The sequence below is a fragment of the Malania oleifera genome, chromosome 3 (assembly GCF_029873635.1).
Source record: "Malania oleifera isolate guangnan ecotype guangnan chromosome 3, ASM2987363v1, whole genome shotgun sequence".
Lineage (NCBI taxonomy): Eukaryota > Viridiplantae > Streptophyta > Magnoliopsida > Santalales > Ximeniaceae > Malania > Malania oleifera.
This window is the reverse complement of record NC_080419.1, coordinates 63,591,362-63,611,341: the sequence shown is the minus strand read 5'-3', so window position 1 is coordinate 63,611,341 and position 19,980 is coordinate 63,591,362. Positions and strand designations below refer to the sequence as shown.

Here is a 19,980-nt window from a genome sequence, read left to right as displayed (position 1 = left end):
TGTTGAAGTTGGTAAATTTAAACAATGAGAGGATTACTTTAATCTTCATGACAAACCTTGAGGACTAACTGGGCCATTCTCGGACATCAGGTAACAAAAAATGACATTGGCCATGACTTGTAGGTTGTTATGGTTGTTCTTGGACCTGTGTGCATGTATGGTTTTATATTTCTATGTTGGACTTGATTGTTTTGTTTTGTCCCCTTCTCCTGCATGGTGACATTCTAGTGGCCTTAGATCTCTGAGGATTATTAGGTACTGTCTTTATTGCCAAATCTGCTCCTTATCCATGTGTCGGCTCTTTGTGCTTTCTTGGGTCTAGATGCACCTTGGCTGTTAAACTTAACCTCTCCTTTCTTATTTTTAAATATTATTTTCTTTTTTGGATATATAACAAAGTGTTGGTCATTCTATTTCACTTAAAAGGGTGGAGAATATCTTTTATGAGATTCAAATGTTTTATACTTACCTTTCATTCGTGTGTTGAGCCTAAAAATAAAGGCATGTGCTTTTATTTTGCAGGTTTTTGACTGTTGGTTTGAGAGTGGATCAATGCCTTATGCCTACATCCACTATCCATTTGAAAACATTGAACTCTTTGAGAAAAATTTCCCTGGACATTTCGTGGCTGAGGGACTAGATCAAACTCGTGGATGGTTAGTTTATCTACTTTCTTATTTATATTTCATGCTATGGTGAAATCTAAGAAATTTATTCTTTATAGTACTTTGCCATTTCCATGATATTGTTAAGAGTTATGGTCCATGAATGATTGGTAGTAGTTATGTCTTATGATTCAATGACATCATTTTTCGTTCATTTACTAAAGTTTATCTGTTGTACATTTTGCTTGTAATTGAACATGTTATATAGTTGCATTGGATCTTCCTACTAAAAGTTCATTATACATAGGTGCGGTGATCGTGGGGTAGGACAGACTCTCAGTATAGCCAGAACTGCATTACATTTATTATTGGGGGACTTGAATTTATTCGGATTTGGCTATGGGATTTACCTATGCATTGCTTGATCCACTGGTTTTGATTAATGCCTCTAAAATTACTACTGAAGACCACCTTGCTATCTAAATTTTGTTATTTTGATGTTAGTTTACATATTAGGAAAGATGAATATTTAATGCGAAGCCTGCTTTAATTCATGTTTCTCTCTTATTGTGCGATATGTTTGTGTTAGATTTGATTTTTTTGGGTTCTTTAAGTCCAGATGAAAGGGAACATCTTTGATTGAGATTGGACAAAGTAGGGGAGGTTATTGCTTTGTTCGTTCTTGAGAAAAATCAGCTGCGCAATCAGTGGGTAATGTCATCCCCAAGTGCAACAAAATGGTTCTCCAATGGCATTTTGTTGTTCCTTTGGAGTTTGTGTAGGGGTTTTTAAATTTTTTGAGCAGGCTGTGTGACTTATTGGATGGAAAGTCATGCGACCAGACTTGGGAAGTTTTTGTAGTTAGGATATGGTTCTAGAGGTAAAAGGTTTTCCATTTTTATTCCTAGGGGGTTAGAAGGTGATGGGTGGGTACGATTTGGGGAGGAATTTAGCCCAAGGGTGCAGTCTCTTCTTCCTGGTGCTGACATTAACGGTATTGATGAGATTTGTGATAATCACTCTTGTAGTCGGGTGGTCTCTGGGAGAGTTGAAGGTGCAGGAGAAGGCAATGTCTAACTAAATAGTGTTTTGGAGGATGTTGTGTCACTAGATCCTTAGCAATTTTGTGTTTGTTGTGGGGAGTGATGAAGTCTAATATGGCTAGGGTTTCTGATAGAGAGCCAAAGGTCTTAGAGGTAGCTAGGGTTTCCTTCGTCGAACATGGGGTGTGAAGGTGGGATGGTGTGGGCCTCGGTCTCTAATGATTATTTTGGACTTGGGCAGAACTTTTGACAAGAATGGGAGTTTCTTTGAATCTCTGTTGGGCTGGTTTATTGAGCAGGCCAATGTTCAGTTGAAAGAAACCAATTTGGGTTTGTTTATCGTAAAGGAGCATGATCTGGTTGTTTCTCTGTAGGACCACCTTAATGGGCAGGCTAAAAATCCAAATATTAAAGCCCAGAAGCAGAATACATTGAAAGAGGATAATCAAGCGATTTTGGACTGGAATTGATCAAGCTTTGGAGCAGAATCAAGATGCAATCTGACATTGTATTGCTCATCTTCAAAGCATGTTCATGGTGATCAAGAGGTTAAAATACGTAGCTTTGGGAATAGTAGAGGGATAGAGGCAGATTTTAGAAAAGTTAATTTCCAAAAAATCAGAAAATATTATAGAAGACTCTGTTTTCTTTGAGGCAAAGTTTTCTCGATTAGAGCAGAGGATACTCAGTTGGCTTTCTGCTGGGGACGAAAAAAATGAAGGTTCCTTGAAAAATATAAATCCCTGTGAGAATGATATTTGGGGTCTTATTTTTGGTTTGAAGGGAAATAATACCAATAGGGGAGCGAATTATATTAATTCTGGGGTTCAAAAAGTTTACGCTTGTTGGAAGGTAGTGTAGATGGGCGTTGAAATGAGTAAATTTTTTGAAATTATTGAGATTCTCATTGGTGAAACTAAAAATGTTCTTATGAGAGGTTTGGGTTTAGTGGAAGAGCCATGTGTTCAGAATGGTGTTTCTATTGAGAGAGTTAGTGATTGTGAAGGCAATTATCGTGAAGGCATTAGTGATTTTGAATATGATGGGGATTTGGGATCAGCATGGCTATACTTATGATTTTCTTCTAATTGTTTGGGGATTGAACATATGTGCCGCCACCACCATTGGAAGGATTGAAGGGGATTAATATTTTTTGACAATCATGGTACAATTAATAAGAAAATGGGTAATCATGGAGTTTTGCCACCCCATTCAACACAATTTCTTTGATTGGTGTCCTTACCTAGTTTGTGTATTCTCTCTCTCTCTCTCTCTCTCTCTCTCTCTCTCTCTCTCTCTCTCTCTCTCTCTTATTATATCTTCCTTTTTACCAAAAAATATCTTAATAATTTTTGGATGTACTCACTTGGAATATTCAAAACGAGATCCCTTGGTGTATGTTGTTTGCAGATGGAAATAGGGCTGAAGTGGAATCTAAGTTAGAACTTTTGAGAACCACTTTAGAGTCTAAAGATTTTAGGAAAGTAGGAATAAAACATAATATATAAATTGTAATTTTAGTAACGTAAGGAGGAATGGAGGAGAGAAGATTAAACTTGATAATCATGATATTAAAAGAACTTGTAAATTTTTGTTTCTTGTATCTATTATTTAAGCCGAAGGGGAAATTGAAGAGGATGTAATAAATAGAATTGAAGCAGATTGTGTAAAATGGAGGAGTGCATCAGGCATGTTGTGTGATCATGGAATACCCTTAAAATTAGAAAGTTGTTTAAGCTGGCTGTAAGGCAAGCTATGCTTTATGGTTCATAATTTTGGGCAACTAAGAAATAAAATGTACAAAAAGTAAAAGTTGCTGAAATGCGAATATTAAGGTTGGTGAATGGTATAACATTAAAAGATAAATTAATGAAGGAATATATACGCAATAATTTATGCATAGCACTGGTCAAAGATAAGATTAGGGAGTAGTGGCTTTAGATGGTTTGGGCGTTTGAAATGCAAGTCCTGTAGCGCACCTGTGAGGGAGTGAGTTACAATTTTTGGCACAAGAAGGGGTAGGGTAAGGCCTAAAATAACTTGGAATGAGATAGTGAGGAAGAATTTAATGACTCTTAGTCTAGTAGAGGAAACGCTCTTGATCGGGTGAATTGGTGGAAAAGGATTCATGTACTTGACCCCACCTAGTGGGACTTAAGAGTTCTTCTTGCTATTGTTGTTGGATACAAATGGAAGCCAATAAAAAAAATAAATTTTCTTGAAGAAACAAGTTCTACTGAAGTAAAATACCAATATGAAATTTTAAAATTTTAATATTTTAAAGTTAGAAGCAACTCCTCAAGCCAAAAGAGTCCTGTGTTATTTTCTTGTTTTTTTAAATTTAATTTTTATTGGTTGCATGCATAGATTGTGAGCCTGCAATTATGTTACCCAACACTAATTTGAGCTTTTCTTCGATGAGTACGAGATTGCAAAACCTAGTTCTTTTAATTTTAGCTTTTGGGGTTGATGGGTGTGCTAATTCTTTGGGATATTTATTGCTGCCCTTATTTTTTTTAATCAGAAAAAGGAACATATAATATTATATTAAGACATCAAGGGGATGCCAACCCTTGGTACAAAACATCAACCATCTTGTAGAGTGTTGCAAACATCAAGGATTACAAAATGATCATTGATAATGTTTCCACTAAGCCAGCTGGCAATAGCAGTAGTCCATTGGGCTTTGCAGGTCTGAAGTGAAGTAGATGAATATTTGAAGGCTCTCTTGTTTCTTTATTTCCAAGCCCACCAAAAGATAGCGAGAGGGATGAGGTTCAAAGCCTTTTGACTTGTCCTTTGTGGCTTTGATGCCATTCTAAGCCCAAAACTCCCCTCCAGCTGAATTTGCATAACCCACTGCTGTCCTATTAAGGAAAGAGCGAAATTCCACATGTTCCTTGTCCAGGGGCAGTGGAGAAGAATATGGTTGACTGATTCTTCGTTAGCCATATAGATAAAACACTGATTTGTGATTGCAAACCCTCTTTTCTGCAGATTGTTGAGGGTTAAAATATTTCCATGTATGGACTCCCAAGCAAAAAAGGCAACCTTTAAAGGGGCTGCTGTCCTCCAAATGTGAATCCGAGGGTAGTTATTGCAATTTGTTCCCAACAGTGAGAGCTTATAAAAAGATTTAACAAAGAAAATGTCTTTTCTGTCCAAAGCCCATTTTGGCTTGTCGTGGATGTTTTGGTGACACAAATTGTATTGAAATCTGTAGAATTCAGAGTGTGTGAGAGGTTCTCCATTTGCCATGTTCCTTGTAAAAGGAATGTCCCAAAACATTTCTTGTTAAGTGGTTTGGAGGTGATGATTGATAAGGGCATTTATGCCACAGGCGAAGTTGTAGATGGAAAATTCTGCTCTAAGGTTACGGTTCTCGTGCCACACGTTATGCCAAAAATTAAACATTGGCCTAATTCCCCACTTGAAATGTCACAAATTGAAAAAAATCATCCCATCTTTTCCTGATGAATTTCCAAACAGCCACTCTATAGGGACCTATTCCATTGCATGTTGTCCAATCATTGTGCTCTAGCTCATATTTAGAAACAATGATATTCCACCAAAGTTGGTCTTTCTCCTTCTTGAACCTCCATAACCACTTCCCAAGGAGGGATTTATTGAAAGTGAGGAAGGATTTCGACCCTAGACTTCTTGAACAAGTGGGTTTTTTTTATCATTCTCCATCTTCTATGAATTCCCTTGAACAAGTGGGTTTTTTTTATCATTCTCCATCTTCTATGAATTCCCTCCAATCTCCTGGCGACTGAGGCTAGTAAGGGAAGCGGAGACATGAAGTAAATTGGAAGATTTGTCTAAGTTCTTTTGATAAGAGTGAGTCTGCATCCTTTTGATAAGAACTTTCTTTTCTATCTTGCAAATCTCCTTTCAAAATTTTCAATAATAGGGTCCTAGACTCCTTTATCTTTGAATTTGGGTCCGAGTGGGAGACCAAGGTAATTAATGGGAAAGGTTCCCATCTTGCAACCCAAGAGTCCAGCAAGGAGGGTCCCTCCGTGTTCTCCGTAATTAGAGTAAGGTCACTTTTGCCAAGGTTCACTTTTAGGTCTGAGACCATAGTAGTTAGAGGTGCAAAGGGCCTTTGAAGTCGAGGCACACAATTATTAAAGCAGTGTACAATGCCTATTTGGGGCAATTGATATATGAGCATATGAACATCGAGTAATATTAGAATTTAAAATGCCAAAACATTCAATACCAAAATTGGAAATTTAATGAAATTACCAGGATGAAGGCCAAAAGCATCAATAATTCATTATAGTTCAACATCCAGAATTGATTTAAAATTTATGACCTAATATCCTAAATGCAAAAACAATGTATAATATATTTCAAAAAAAATGTATAGTTTCATTAGTCTACTGCATTAAATAAAAGATCTTGCATAATTAAGAACAGTTGCTAAATTTAGAAAAAAAATGTTATTTATTAGTTATAAACTTGCATTAATTGAAACTACATAATTAATTACATGTAATATTAGAAGAAGAAGCAGCAGGCAGCAGAAAAGAACTGAAAAATAAGAAGCAGAAGAAAAATTGAAGAAGAAGAAGACTTACTAGTTCGAACTTCGAAGCAGATGAACTCATGAAGGCTCGAAGACGAACTTGCGAAGGGCTCTTGCTGGTTCGAAGGATCGAAGATGAACTCGCGATGACAGGTTTGAAGGATTGAAGACGAACTCGCGACTTCTAGTTCGAAGGGTCAACGACGAACTCACGAAGCTCCTGTTGGTTCGAAGGATTAGAGACGAACTCGCGAAGGGTCGGAGGGCTTAGAAGGGTCGAAGAAGAAGGGTTTTGTGCTAGCTCTCCCATTGGCTCGACCCAAATAGGGTCAGGGCACTTTATGCTCTGGCTATTTCTGCATTTAATAGGCTCAAAAAGTTCCTGGTGCGACTCACGTTGCCTGGCACATCACTGTGTCTCACAGTGCGTCCTTGCGACTCTTGCAGGTCCTCTCGCCTTGCCTCAGATGAGGCGTTGCACTCCTCGCCTTTTTGCGCCTCGCGCCTACTTTTGACTAGTATGTTTGAGACGACCTCAAACCCTAACAAAATGCTTTGGAGATTGAGGATATGGAGGAGATCATCTTCACAAAAAAAATTTGCTTCATTTGTGAAAAGAAGATGAGAAACTTTTGTAATCCTTCCATTTCGCCCACCTTGAGACCTCTAAAGATCTCTCCTTCAATAGCTTTCATCTGCATGAGGTTGAGCACATCCATGGCCAAAATAAACAGAAAAGGGGATAGGGGATCTCCTTGTTGCAAGCCTCTTGAGGAGCAAAAGAAATCAAAAGGGCAGCCATTAATGAGTATTGAGAAGCTAGGGATTTTGATACATTAAGCGATCGAGCTACACTAAAGCTCAACAAAGCCCATTTTCTGAGGAGATAAATATGGAAATTCCAGTTGACTTGATCAAATGCTTTTTGTATATCTAGTTTGCACACTATTCTCCTTTTTCCCTCCTTCAGATAGGCATCCACCACTTCATTAGCAATAAGGGCAACATCCATAATTTGTATTCAAGCCGCAAAAGTCTGTTGATAATAACCAATGACTTCTAGTATTGATTTTTTGAACCTTTCAGCAAATGCTTTGGCAATGATTTTATAAATGCTTCCCACCAAGCTAATGGGGTGGAAATATTTGATGCTAGCAGCCTGAACTTTCTTTGGAACAAGAGTTACAAAGGTGTTAGTTATGCAATTGATGAATTTTTTTGATTAATGGAACTCCTCGAACATGTTTAACAAATCATGTTTGAGGAGGCTCAAATAAGCTTGAAAGAAAGCCAAGAAAATCACCTAGCCCAAGTGCTTTATCCCCATTGCAGTTTTTAATAGTTTGGAGTACTCCTATTTTTCCAAAGAGTCGCTCAAACAACTCTGCAGTGGAAGAATTGAGGGATTTGAAATTGATGCCATCCATTGTAGGTCTCCAAGACTTAGATTTGGTGTGAGATCATTATAAAAATCACAAATACCTTTTCTAAAGTACTCTTGCTTGGTTAAGGTGACTTCCCCAATTTCTGTGTTGGAAAGGGTGTTACTTCTGCAGTGTTCTTTTGTTGTTTGATGAAAGAATTTTGTATTACGGCCCCCCTCTTTGAGCCATAGAGCTCTAGATTTCTCTTAAAAATTAATAACCTTGTACAATTTCTTCTTAAGCATAGCTCTTTTTGCTCTCTCATTATCAGTAAGACCCTGGATTAATTCTTGTCCATCAATCTCTTTGATGCCATTAATGATAACAATCTTCTTCACTTGGACATGCCTAAAGGTGTTTTTATTCCAATTCTTAAGCTTTTCTTTCATTCTTTTCAACTTTGAGACAAACACAAAACTAGCCTTCCTCGTGACAAGATTAGAAGACCGTCAAATTTTCACTAACTGCCCAAAACCATCATGCTTTAACCACATATTCTCAAAGTGAAATCTCCTCCAATAATCCAAGTGCCCCGTCTACTCCTTATCCCAAAGAACTCAACCCAAAAAAGAAACCTAGGGGCTCCTTCACTTGGGTCATACAACCTTGTGAAAATTCACTCAAAGTTATCGTTCCTGCTTTTGAGCAAACAAAAGATTGAGACAGAGGTTATGGAATGGTCCAACAATTCCATGACACTAGGCTTCCACAAGACTGGAATATCCACTGAGCTACCTACTGCTCCAAGGGTTATCCAATCACAAAACTTCTTGGCCCCTGAGTTCATTGCTCAAAAGCTGCTCCATTGTCTCCACCTTAGTTTCTTGCTAGCACACCACGTCGCCACTCCAATCCTTAAGAAATGACTTGATTAGTCTCCTTTTTGCTAGTTAATTAAGAACCCTCACATCCCGAGAAATGATTTTTTTCAAACATTATTTAACACAAAGGCTCCGGCTGCTGCATGCGTCTTCCATGTCTGAGCATCCTCTGGTTTTTCCATAATTCATTGGCATTCCAATCTCTTTAATTCCTTATTGGTATTTGACTTTTTGATACTTCTTGCAGGTTTTTTGTGATTGCTTCATGTTTCCTCTCATCTTTCTTTCTGCATCCCCAAACAACAGTAAGGTTCTATCCTCACACCCTTCGAAGGACACACCTATTGTTTTGTTTACCGATTTCAGCTTCCAGTGGACCCAAACAGATACTTGTTTCTGAGCGCTGTCTGAGCCCAAGCCATTCAAAGTTTAGAAATTGGGCCTATAAACCAAATCCTCAAAATTGGGATTGGCACCTAAAGTGTCAAAGACAATACCAGGAGTTGGGACAAGGGCTAGTCTTCCAGTACCATTTGGAGAATTAGGAGGCTTCCTTTCCAAAATTGTCTTCTCCTGAGTTGCGTCTCCCTATGAGGGGAAGTCCTTTAGGGGGACAGCCTTCCCAAAGTGGACTAGCTTTTTGGTAGTGTCCAAAGGACCATCATGTAGCTTAAAGGGAGAAAAAGAGTTGGGATTGGACTTTGAGCTGTCAAGTGGGATTGCAAAGCTGAAAAAGGTTCCCTTATCTATATCTCCATCAAGAATGAGATAACTTCTTGTGGAAATTATTCTCATTAATCGTAAGATAGGTATAGGTTTGTATAAGTAGATGTACAACAGAAGAATAGAGGGAAAGAACCAAAGCTGTTAACTTCTAAGGAAACTAAATATTCTAGGATATTCACATTTACAGCCGAGATTCTTTTAGAAAAATAGGAAAGTTGACTAAACAGATTTGAAACTTTCCAACACTCCCCCTTAAGCTGGCTTGAAGATATCTTTCATGGCCAGCTTGCTAATGAAGTTTTCAAACTGTTTCTTTGGTAGTCCCTTTGTCAGTATGTTTGCTACTTGCTCAGTTGTCAAGATATATAGCAGACATATTACTCCCTCCTCTATTTTCTCCTTGATAAAATGCTTGTCTACCTCCACATGTTTAGTTCTATCATGAAGAACCGGATTGTGAGCGAAAGCTATTGCAGCTTTATTGTCCCAAAATAGTTTCATTGGTAGTGAATTAGTTTTCTTTAATTCTTTCCGCAACCTTTTGATCCATAGTGCTTGACAAATACCATGAGCAACAATCCTAAATTCTGCCTCTGCACTACTACGTGCCACCACATTTTGTTTCTTGTTGTGCCATGTTACTAGGTTTCCTCCAACAAAGGTGCAATAGCCAAAAGTTGATCTTCTATCAATGATACTTCCAGCCCAATCTGTATCAGTGTATACTTCAACCTGTAAATTCCCATTCCTCCAAATAATAAACCTTTACCCGGAGTCTCTTTTAGGTACCTTAGAATCCTGTACATAGCATCAAAATGCTCGGGTCCTGGTGAGTGCTTAAATTGGCTTACCACGCTTGTTGCAAAGGCTATGTTAGGACGTGTATGAGAGAGATAAAGGAGTTTCCCTACCAATATTTGGTATTGCTCTTTGTTGATCACTTCTTCAGCCTTAGCTGGTTGGAGCTTTATGTTTGGCTATTTAGGTGTTTTTGCTACTTTGCACCCTAGTAGACCTATTTCTCCCAGTAAATTAAGCACATAATTGCATTGGGAAACACTAAGGATTGCCTAAGTCTTTGATCTCAAATTCCTAGGAAAGGATCTTCTTTAACTTCTCTCGCTCATTGCTATCATCACCTGTCAGAATTATATCATCTACATAGACAATAAGGATAGCCATTTTACCTTCACTCGTGTGTCTATAGAACATAGTATGATCGACTTGACCTTGGCTGTAGCCATGACTCTTTACTACCTTCCCAAAGCATTCAAACCAAGCTCTAGGAGATTGTTTGAGTCCATACAATGATTTCTTCAATTTGCACACCTTGCCTTTGCCACCTTTCCCTTCAAATCCTGGTGGTAGATCCATAAAGACTTCCTCCTCCAAGTCTCCATTTAAGAAGACATTCTTCACATCTAGTTGATATAAGGGCTCAATTAGAGTGAGCTGCTAGAGAGAGCAACACACGGATTGAGTTCATCTTGGCTATAGGAGCAAATGTTTGGTAGTCAATTCCATGTTTGAGTGAACCCTTTCGCCACAAGTCTTGCTTTGTACCTTATATTCCCATCAGCCTTGAATTTTATTGTAAATATCCATTCACAGCCAACAGTCTTCTTTCCCTTAGATAGGTCACCAATTTCCAAAGTGCCATTAGCAGTTAGTGCATCTATCTCTTCTTGAACAGCCAATCTCCATTTCGGGTGATTTAGTGCTTCCTGATTGGTTCTTGGAATAAACAGATGAGAAACATTTGAAGTAAAGGCCTTATGAGAATCGGAGAGTCTATGATAGGATAGATGGTTGGAAATAGGATGTGTGGTACAGGTTCTAACTCCTTTCCTAAGGGCAATGGGCAGGCAGGTCAAGATCAGAAGAATTATCAAAACAAGGATCTGGAGAAGAAAAAGTACCTAGAGTATGTGAAGGAGGACCAACTTGGGTAGGTGATGATGATTGGCCTTGCTCTGGATTTGAAGAAAGAGCTCTATTATTCTTATGATTTCTTCTTCTGGTATAAACACGAAGCTCAGATGAGGGAATATTTGATAGTACTTCTCCCCTTGTTTGTGTATCAGGTATGCCTTGTATAGGTAGACTATGATTTCCATTATTTTCGCCAGTTAAAGTATCGGTTTCCTGACCCTTTAAAGAGTGGATGTCAATGTCAAGGAAAATATTTAGAAGATGCTTAGAGGTTTGCCAGATTTCATCTTCAGTTTCCTTTTTCTCCTCCTGAAGATAGTTATGGCCAAAAAAGGGCTGGTTTTCAATGAAAACAACATCCATACTGATATGAATTTTTCTAGTCAGAGGGTTTACACATTTTTACCCTTTTTTATTAGGAGCATATTTAAGGAAAACACATTTTTCTACCCTAGGATCAAACTTGGATCGAAGATTGGTAGGTATGTGAACAAAAACAGTGCATCCAAACACTTTTAGTGGCAGGTCTGATGTTATCCGACATGTAGGAAACAACTTTTTTAGGCAATCTAAGGGAGTGATGTATTTTAGCACTCGAGTAGGCATCCTAGTAATGAGATAACATGCAGTTAAAATAGCATTACCCCATAGATATTTAGGAGCTTGCATTGAAAACATTACGACCCGTGCAACCTCTAAGATATTCTCTTAGCAATGCCATTTTGTTGTGGGGTGTCACGACAAGTAGATTGATGTTGAATACCCTTTGTTGAAAGAAACGTTCCTAAACATTTGTTAAAATATTCAGTACCATTATCAATTCTAAGGATATTGTTTTTTGTTTGGAACTGGGTTTTAACCATATTATAAAAATCTTGAAAAAATTTTTCTACCTCAGATTTGTCACTCAATAAGACACCCAACACAAATGTGTATGATCATTCAATAAACGTAACAAACCATTTCTTACTAGTAGTAGTAGTAGTAGTAATTTTTGAGGGACCCCAAACATCACTATGAATTAAATAAAAAGGTTTGGAAGAATGATAAGCTTTTAATTGATAGGTGCTTCGGTGACTTTTGGATATGTGGCAAACATCACAATGAAGAGAATTGCAATCCAGTTTTTTGAATAAGCTAGGAAACAAATGACTTAAATAGAGAAAACTAGGATGTCCTAGTCTAAGATGCCAAAGCATTATTTGTTCACGTACAAAAACAAAACTAGTACGACTACTCAAACCTTGAGCTTGTTTATTGTTGAATAAAGTCTCATCGAAGTAGTAGAGTCCATCAATCATCCTAGCATTGCCAATCATCCTTCATGAGAGTTGGTCCTGAAATTCACAATGGGAATCAAAGAAAATGACACAACAATTAGAATCCCTTGAGAGTTTACTAACAGACAGCAACAAGAAAGTTTAGGGACGTGAAGGACATATTTGACTGCTATTTTTTTTTTTAGAGATTTGGACAGAACCTGTTCCAGTAATGGATGAAAAACTTCTATCTACAATTCTAATATTTTTATTACTTGAACAAGGAGAATAAGATTGAAACAATTGTGAGGTACTGGTCATGTGATCATATGCACCAGAATCAATAATCCATGGTGCAAGATTTAAGTAACAAGGGTAGGCACTAGAGTTATCACCTGTTTGGGCCAATGAACCAGTAGGAAGACCAGAGGCAAGAGTAGATTTCAGCAATTGAAGAAGATGATCCACTTGCTCAGCACTTAGGAAATTAGCTTCATTGGCTTTAGGGACTGCATGATTGCTGCCAGAGGGTCCAGATTTGTTGCTCTTCCAGTTTGCTGGCTTTCCATGGAGTTTCTAGCAATTTTCTTGAATGTGGCGTGGCTTATTGCAATAGTCACACCATACTCGAGGCTTATCTTCCAACCTCCTTTGATTAGAGTAAGGCCGCTGTGCAGAAATATTAGCAGTAGCCAAATCTGTGTTACCAGCAGCATGAGGAGCAGGATTTCCAGTCTCATCCTCCTTTTTTTTCATCATCACACTCCTTCACAATCTTCTCGTCGTACTTCAGAAAATACTTACCTGAGTGGGGGTAGAGGCTGTCTCCCTAGGATTCTTCCCCTTACTTCATCAAACTCATCATTGAGTCCAGCTAAGGATTTAAAAATTCTTGTATTCTTTACCATCTTCTTATTGTGATTGCGATCAGCAGGATTTTTCCATTCATAGTCATTGAATAAATCTAGATCTTGCCATAGGCCCTTAAGAACATTGAAATACCTTGTTACACTGTCGTCTCCTTGATAAGTATTGCTGATCTGATCTTCTGCTGCAGTTCATAAATCCGAGAGTAATTCCCAAGGTCATATTTCATCTGACTCACATTGTCCCATAGTTCCTTTGCAGTAGAATAACACATGTTATTAGCACTAATCTCTTCATCCATAGCATTCACGACCCATGCCATCACCATGGAATTTTCAGTATCCCATATAGCATAATATGGGTCTGTCTTCTCGGCCTCCTTAGCTTCACCGGTCAAGTACCCTATCTTCCCTCTTCCATGAATATACATCCTGACAGATTGTGACCATCGTAGGAAGTTAGCCCCATTCAATCGTATATTGGTAATTTGGACAGAGTAAGGTTCAGAATGGGTAGGTTTGGTTTTCGGGTTTAGCTTTTTTTGAAGTTTCAGCCATGGCTACAGCAACATAAGAGATTAGGGTAGAGTTGAACAAGGAAGAAAACCCTATAGAGATCAGGGTCAGATTGGAGCCACCAAGGGAAACTAGGGTTTACACAAGGCCAAGAGCCAGATCTATCTCTGATACCATCTAGAATGAGATAGCTTCTTGTGGAAATAATTCTCATTAATGGTAACATAGGTACATGTCTGTATAAATAGATGTACAACGGAAGAATAGAAGGAAAGAACCAAGAAGGAAAGAACCAAAGATGCTAACTTCTAAGGAAACTAAATATTCTAAGATATTCACACATTTACAGCTGAGATTCTCTTAGAAAAATAGGAAAGTTGACCAAACAAATTTGAAACTTTCCAACGCTCCAAGGCCCAAGTTAAGGCCCACAATAACATGGTCAAACGGGACAAAGGTTTTGGGACTGCCTTTATCAAGCTCGAGGAAATCCAAAGAGTTACCTATAGTATTGCTCTTCTCCCCTAAAACATTGGCAAAGGACTGTTAGCGCTTATTCGTCTTCCCTTTTGACTATGGGTTAGTATTCAAGCCACCGCTCAATTAAAGATTCAAAGGCTTGCCACAATGAGGGTGAGGGCAAACGGGAGTTGTATTTTTGAGAATTGGGTTCGAATCCATATGGGAGGCCATCAGATTCTTGTCCTCCTACTAAAAGACCAGCGATGATGGGCCTTCCTTTGTGGGAGGAAAAAACATGACATCCCAACTCTATTGTCGAGGAGGAGATCTTCATCCATCCCTTGGATTTAAACCTCTTCAGAAAGGCAAAGGTTCTCCAACCACCGCTATTGGTCTCCACAAGTGTAAGGTTGTTCCCATTGTTTGTGTCCAACTTCAAAGTGTGGGTTCTATGCTTGTTCCTTGTTTGGCGCAACCAATAATTAGCCTAAGGTACGATTTTTTTTAGAGGCCAGATTTCTTCCCAAGATTCAAGAAACCATTTGAAATCCACTAACTCTAGGAAGATGGAGATCCTTCTTCCCTTGTGGTATTATGTGATTTTAAGCAAATCTAAACTTCCCCCTTCTAAGACTAGGTCAAGAGACTTCCTTTCGACAACCACAATGCGCTTCCCATACTTTGGCATCACGACAAGATAGGCATCAAACAGAAACCAAGCCAGAGAAGCAAGTGCACTAGGAAGGAGGTAGCAAGATTGAGGAGTAAGGGGAAGTATAGAGTTGACTAGTGGGCAGCAAGTGAATACCAAAAATTCAAAGAGAAAGGTCGAAGAGGAGGGCCCAAGACGAGATGAACAGAGGACTTCTTGACTAGGGCTTGAGGGAGGGAGAAGCCTGCTCAAGCTCAAGCGGAGTCGTGGCCGAACAAGGATGAGGAGAGGACAAGGCTTGTGGCAAGAGGAGAGAAAGTCAAGGTCGTTAGTTCAGGAAGTTGAGGTCGAAAGGGATCTCATGTTTAAGTAGAAGCAAGAGCATAGAACCTCCATTGTTGACAGCAAAGGAAGACGATGAAGGGAAGCAACAAGGAAGGGTAGTCAGCGAGGGAGTTAAACTACGAGCATCATCGCAACACAAATATGGTGATAGTAATCCTTCATCCTTGAGAGAAAAAAGGGCCTTCGAGAGGGAGGAGGCTTTAGGTCTTCAACCCTGTCGCAAAGAAGAGGCTTCTAGCCTTTGAAGAAGCTAAGAACATCATTGAAATTCGATGATGGCTGACATCCAGCAAGGGTGTTTCGGCTACTGAACCTGCTCAACCAAAAGCACATAGACACAGGAAACTTTTGTCAATTAGTTAGAGACGTATTTATTGCTACCCTTATTGCCTGCCCTTACAGTTGTTAAATGGTTTTGTTATGTAACTGCACTTTGATGTGGCCTGGATGCCATCTGTGAGCTATCAATGTAATTTTATGACATTATTTTATGTAGTTTCCTTGAAAATGCTTTTGTTTTGCAAGCAATAAAGCCCTTATTCTTTCTGATTTGTGGTAATGTCAGTTTTGTAGATGAAGCAACCAAACTTTGTAGTGGATATTTATACTTTAGTTTTTGCATTGCAGGTTCTATACTCTCATGGTTTTGTCTACTGCTTTATTTGGAAAGCCTGCTTTTAGGAATCTCATTTGCAATGGTCTAGTCTTAGCTGAGGATGGAAAAAAGATGAGTAAAAAGCTGCAAAACTACCCTTCACCCATGGTAGTCATAAATGATCATGGAGCTGTAAGGTTTCCCTTTATTTTATGTCGTGTTTTTTTGTTATAATGATTATTATTCCTTATGTTATTGCAATCTGTCTCTACTTGTTCTTGTTTATTTTTGGAGTTTGATTGCCAATAATTTTATTTATTAATCATATTATTGTTCAACAAGTACTTTGGCTGCTGTGCAGGATGCTTTGCGATTATACATTATAAACTCTCCAGTTGTGCGTGCAGAGCCTTTACGTTTCAAGAAGGATGGAGTTTATGGTGTTGTGAGTTTTATTTTTATATTGCATTACGAGAGCTCTTGCAGGCTAGATAGTTTTGTGCCATTTTATCTTTCATTAGTGTCAATAATATGTAGAATTTTCATAGTTCGTTTGCTTTGTGTCATTTACTAATATCTGCTGTTCTTGAATTATGCTGTCTGCTTAGGTCAAAGATGTCTTTCTACCATGGTACAATGCATATAGGTTTCTGGTTCAGAATGCAAAAAGACTTGAGGTTGAGGGGTTTGCATCTTTTATTCCTGTTAACCAAGCCACTCTTCAGAAATCATCTAATGTGCTAGACCAGTGGATCAACTCCGCCACTCAGAGCCTGGTCCATTTTGTCCGCCAGGAAATGGATGCATATCGTCTTTACACAGTTAGTTTTCTGTTATTCTTATGCTTCTATTTGCATATGTCTGTTAGAGAATTGCTAATTACTGGAAACATACTGAATAGTTAGGGCTTCTGTTCTGTTTATATTACATCCAATGTACATTAAATGATGATAATATCCTTGCTAAACCTTTGGAAAATGTTTATTATTGCTAAGTATGCATAGGAGTGAGCTGCCTTACTGGGTGAACATTTGGAAGCGAATTAGCAGAGATTAGCATGATTTCTCCTCTTATGTAGAGTTTGAGGTTGGGATGAGGAATTTATTCTGTTTCAATGTGATCATGGTTTTAAAAACTGGTAATTGTGTAATAGTGTTATGCAATACTAGTGCTTCCTAACACTGTTACATGACTATATTTTGGAAGTGCCTTAAGTTATATCAACCTTTTGTTAGAACTCATTGCTTTCGGTGGCATTAAAACTTGTGAAGAATGAAATTGAAAATTGAAATTAAATTAACTGAAGGTAAGTAAACTTAGTCTAGGCCTTTCAAAGGTCATGGATGGAGAAGGCAAAATCGATTGAGGTCCAAGGTCTTGTGGAAGATGAAGAATTGCAAAGGAAAACATTTTTTTTATGGAAAGAAGGGAGAAATCTTCATGCGGCAAGTCCTCAAAATACATGAGGCGGGCAAGCATTATTGATCACCCTGTGAATCCTTTGTAAACGTGGATATGGGGAATGGGCTGGCCAAATTCTTTAGTTGACTTTGAAGGTGGAGAACTTCAACTGACTTACACACCCAGTGAATATGGAAATAATTCAAGCAATTTATGAACATAAGAATAACACATCAAGGTGTCAAGTTGGGTGAGGAATATATTAAAGGGATTTGGGAGGTTTTTAAGGGTATCCATATTGGGGTATGGAAAATAATTCATGAACTTGCACATGAACTTAGAAAAAGGTGGGAGTAAAATAGCTGTGAGGAGAACGGTGGGAGTGGAAGCCCTGCCTGCTGGAGGGAGGGAGGGAGAAGTCAACAGAATGGATTGCTGGAATGAAACTGCAATTACAAAGGCAAAGGAGGGAAAGTTATTGGGTCAATAGGGGATAGGGATGTAGGAGAATGAAGGCTAGGAACATAGTAGTTAAAAGCGCGCCTAGGCGCGAGGCATAGTGAGACGTCCAAGCTAGCGCTTCATCCTTCTTCAGGCGAGGCGACCTTCAAGAGGCGCCAGTGGGCACACACTGATTCTCCAGGCGCAGTGAGTCGCGCCTTGAAATTTTTGAAGCTGTTAAGAAATAAAACGTACCCAGAAACAGCCCGAGCCATTTCCAGCAATCCAGCCTTTGACAGTTCAACTTGCACCAGCCCTAGCCCTTCGTCTTTGATCCTTCTAAGCAGCATGAAACCACCAGGAGAAGTTTGTCTTCGACCATTCGATTCTTTGAAGCAGTACGAAACCAGCAGGAGCCCTTCGTCTTCGACCCTTCGAAGTTTGGACCGACATGAGGCTTTCGTCTTCGACCCTTCGAAGTTTGGACCGACATGAGGCTTTCGTCTTCGACCCTTTGAACCAGCAGGAGCTCTTTGTCTTCGAGCCTTTAAACCAGCAGGAGCCCTTTGTCATTGAGGTTCGAGCCTTCGTGAGTTGTTAGACTTCTTTGAGACTTTGTGACTTCTTGACTTCTTCATCTTCTTCTTCTTCTTCAGTTCTTCTGCTTCTTCTTCAGTTCTTGTTCTGCTTTTGCTTCTTTTTCAGTTCTTCTTCTGCTTCTTCTTTTTCAGTTCTTCTTCAGTTCTGCTGCCTCCTGTCGGCTGCTTCTTGTTATAATATTAACTTGCATTAAGCCTCTAAGTTGATACTATATAATGTGTAATTAATTATGTAGTTTAATGCAAGTTTATAATTAATATATAACAATTTTTACTGAATTTTGCTGCTGTTTTGTAATTTGTTTGGAAATGCAGTGTGCAAACTATACATTTTTCTGAAATATATTAATATATTACATTTTTTACTGAATTTAGCTGCTATTTTATTGTACTCTTTTCTTTTGATATTGAAGATGCTTTTGGGCCTTCAGGCTGGCAATTTTATTTTATTTCTAATTTGATGCTTGAAATCTTGCATGCGTAATTACTTCTGTTGAACTATGTTTGTTTCACTTGGAACTTGGCACTTTCTTGTCATAATTACTATTGAATATTTTGGCATTTTAAATTCTAATATAACTATTGATGTGTTTTTATATCAATTACCCACCAAATAGGCATTGTACACAATTTTAATAATTGTGCACCTCACCTTCGTGAGGCGCGCGCCTTCGCTTCGCCCCCGTATGCTCCAATTACGTTCTGCGCCTTGCTGCACCTTGCGCCTTTGACTACTATGGCTAGGAAGCAATGAGATGCAAAATACTCTATGGAGTGATGCATGACCTAGATAAGAGAAGTGTTGTGAAAAGGCTCTTTGGCAATGGAATTTGAATGTCTTGTCCTTAGGAAACAAAACTAGATGACATGTCCCAAAGAACCATCGACCTGTCTCAAAATGGAAGGTGGATAGGGTGGCTCTTTCGGCTTCTCTTAACCCTTCTCATGTAGATATCATCCAAAATGGTTTCATGATGACGCAGAACAGAAGTCCAACACAAATAAACTCGAATTCAACTTTTAATAAAACTAGTAGAAAAGAGACTTTTATAGGCTTACAAATGCTTGGGGAACACAAATTCTTGGGGGACATCTCTTTTTAGGATTCATAGAGGAGTGGCTAAAAAGCCTAAGGAGTCGTAACACTCCCTATGGTCAGGTGTAGGGCATAGTAGTCAAAAGCGCACCTAACGTGCACCTAGGCGCGAGGCGACAAGACCAGCGCCTCATCACTACAGAGGCAAGGCGACCTGCAAGATGCACAGGTAGGCGCATTGATTCTTCAGGCACAGTGAGTCGTGCCTTGAAATTTTTGAAGCTGTTAAGAAATAGAACGTAGCCAAAACCAGCCCCAGCCCTAGCCCTTCGTCTTCGACCCTTTGAAGCAGCACGAAACCAGCAGGAGAAGTTTGTATTTGACCAATCGATCCTTCGAAGCAGTACGAAACCAGCAGGAACCCTTTGTCTTCGATCCTTCGAAGTTCGAACTAGCTCGTCTTCAACCCTTCGAACTAGCAGGAGCTCTTCGTCTTCAAGCTTTGAAACCAGTAGGAGCCCTTCGTCAGTTCATCTTCGAGTTCGAACCAGCAAGAGCCCTTCGTCGTCGAAGTTCGAGCCTTTGCGAGTCATCAGGCTGCTTCGATTTTCAAACTTGCTGCTGCCTCCTGCCGGCTGCGTCTTTTTATAATATTAACTTGCATTAAGCCTCTAAGTTAATATTATGTAATGCGTAATTAATTATGTAGTTTAATGCTAGTTT

The 19,980-nt window shown here is 38.9% G+C and overlaps 1 protein-coding gene across 1 annotated transcript in view; it reads left to right on the top strand.

Moving 5' to 3' along the window:
* The window catches only part of LOC131151846 (isoleucine--tRNA ligase, cytoplasmic), a 140,520-nt gene that overhangs the window by 85,255 nt on the left and 35,285 nt on the right, over positions 1-19,980 (top strand). The window contains exons 11-14 of the mRNA XM_058103297.1: positions 523-656; positions 15,813-15,972; positions 16,142-16,225; positions 16,389-16,601. Coding sequence (XP_057959280.1) covers positions 523-656; positions 15,813-15,972; positions 16,142-16,225; positions 16,389-16,601 — 591 coding nt within the window. The remainder of the gene's footprint in view (positions 1-522; positions 657-15,812; positions 15,973-16,141; positions 16,226-16,388; positions 16,602-19,980) is intronic.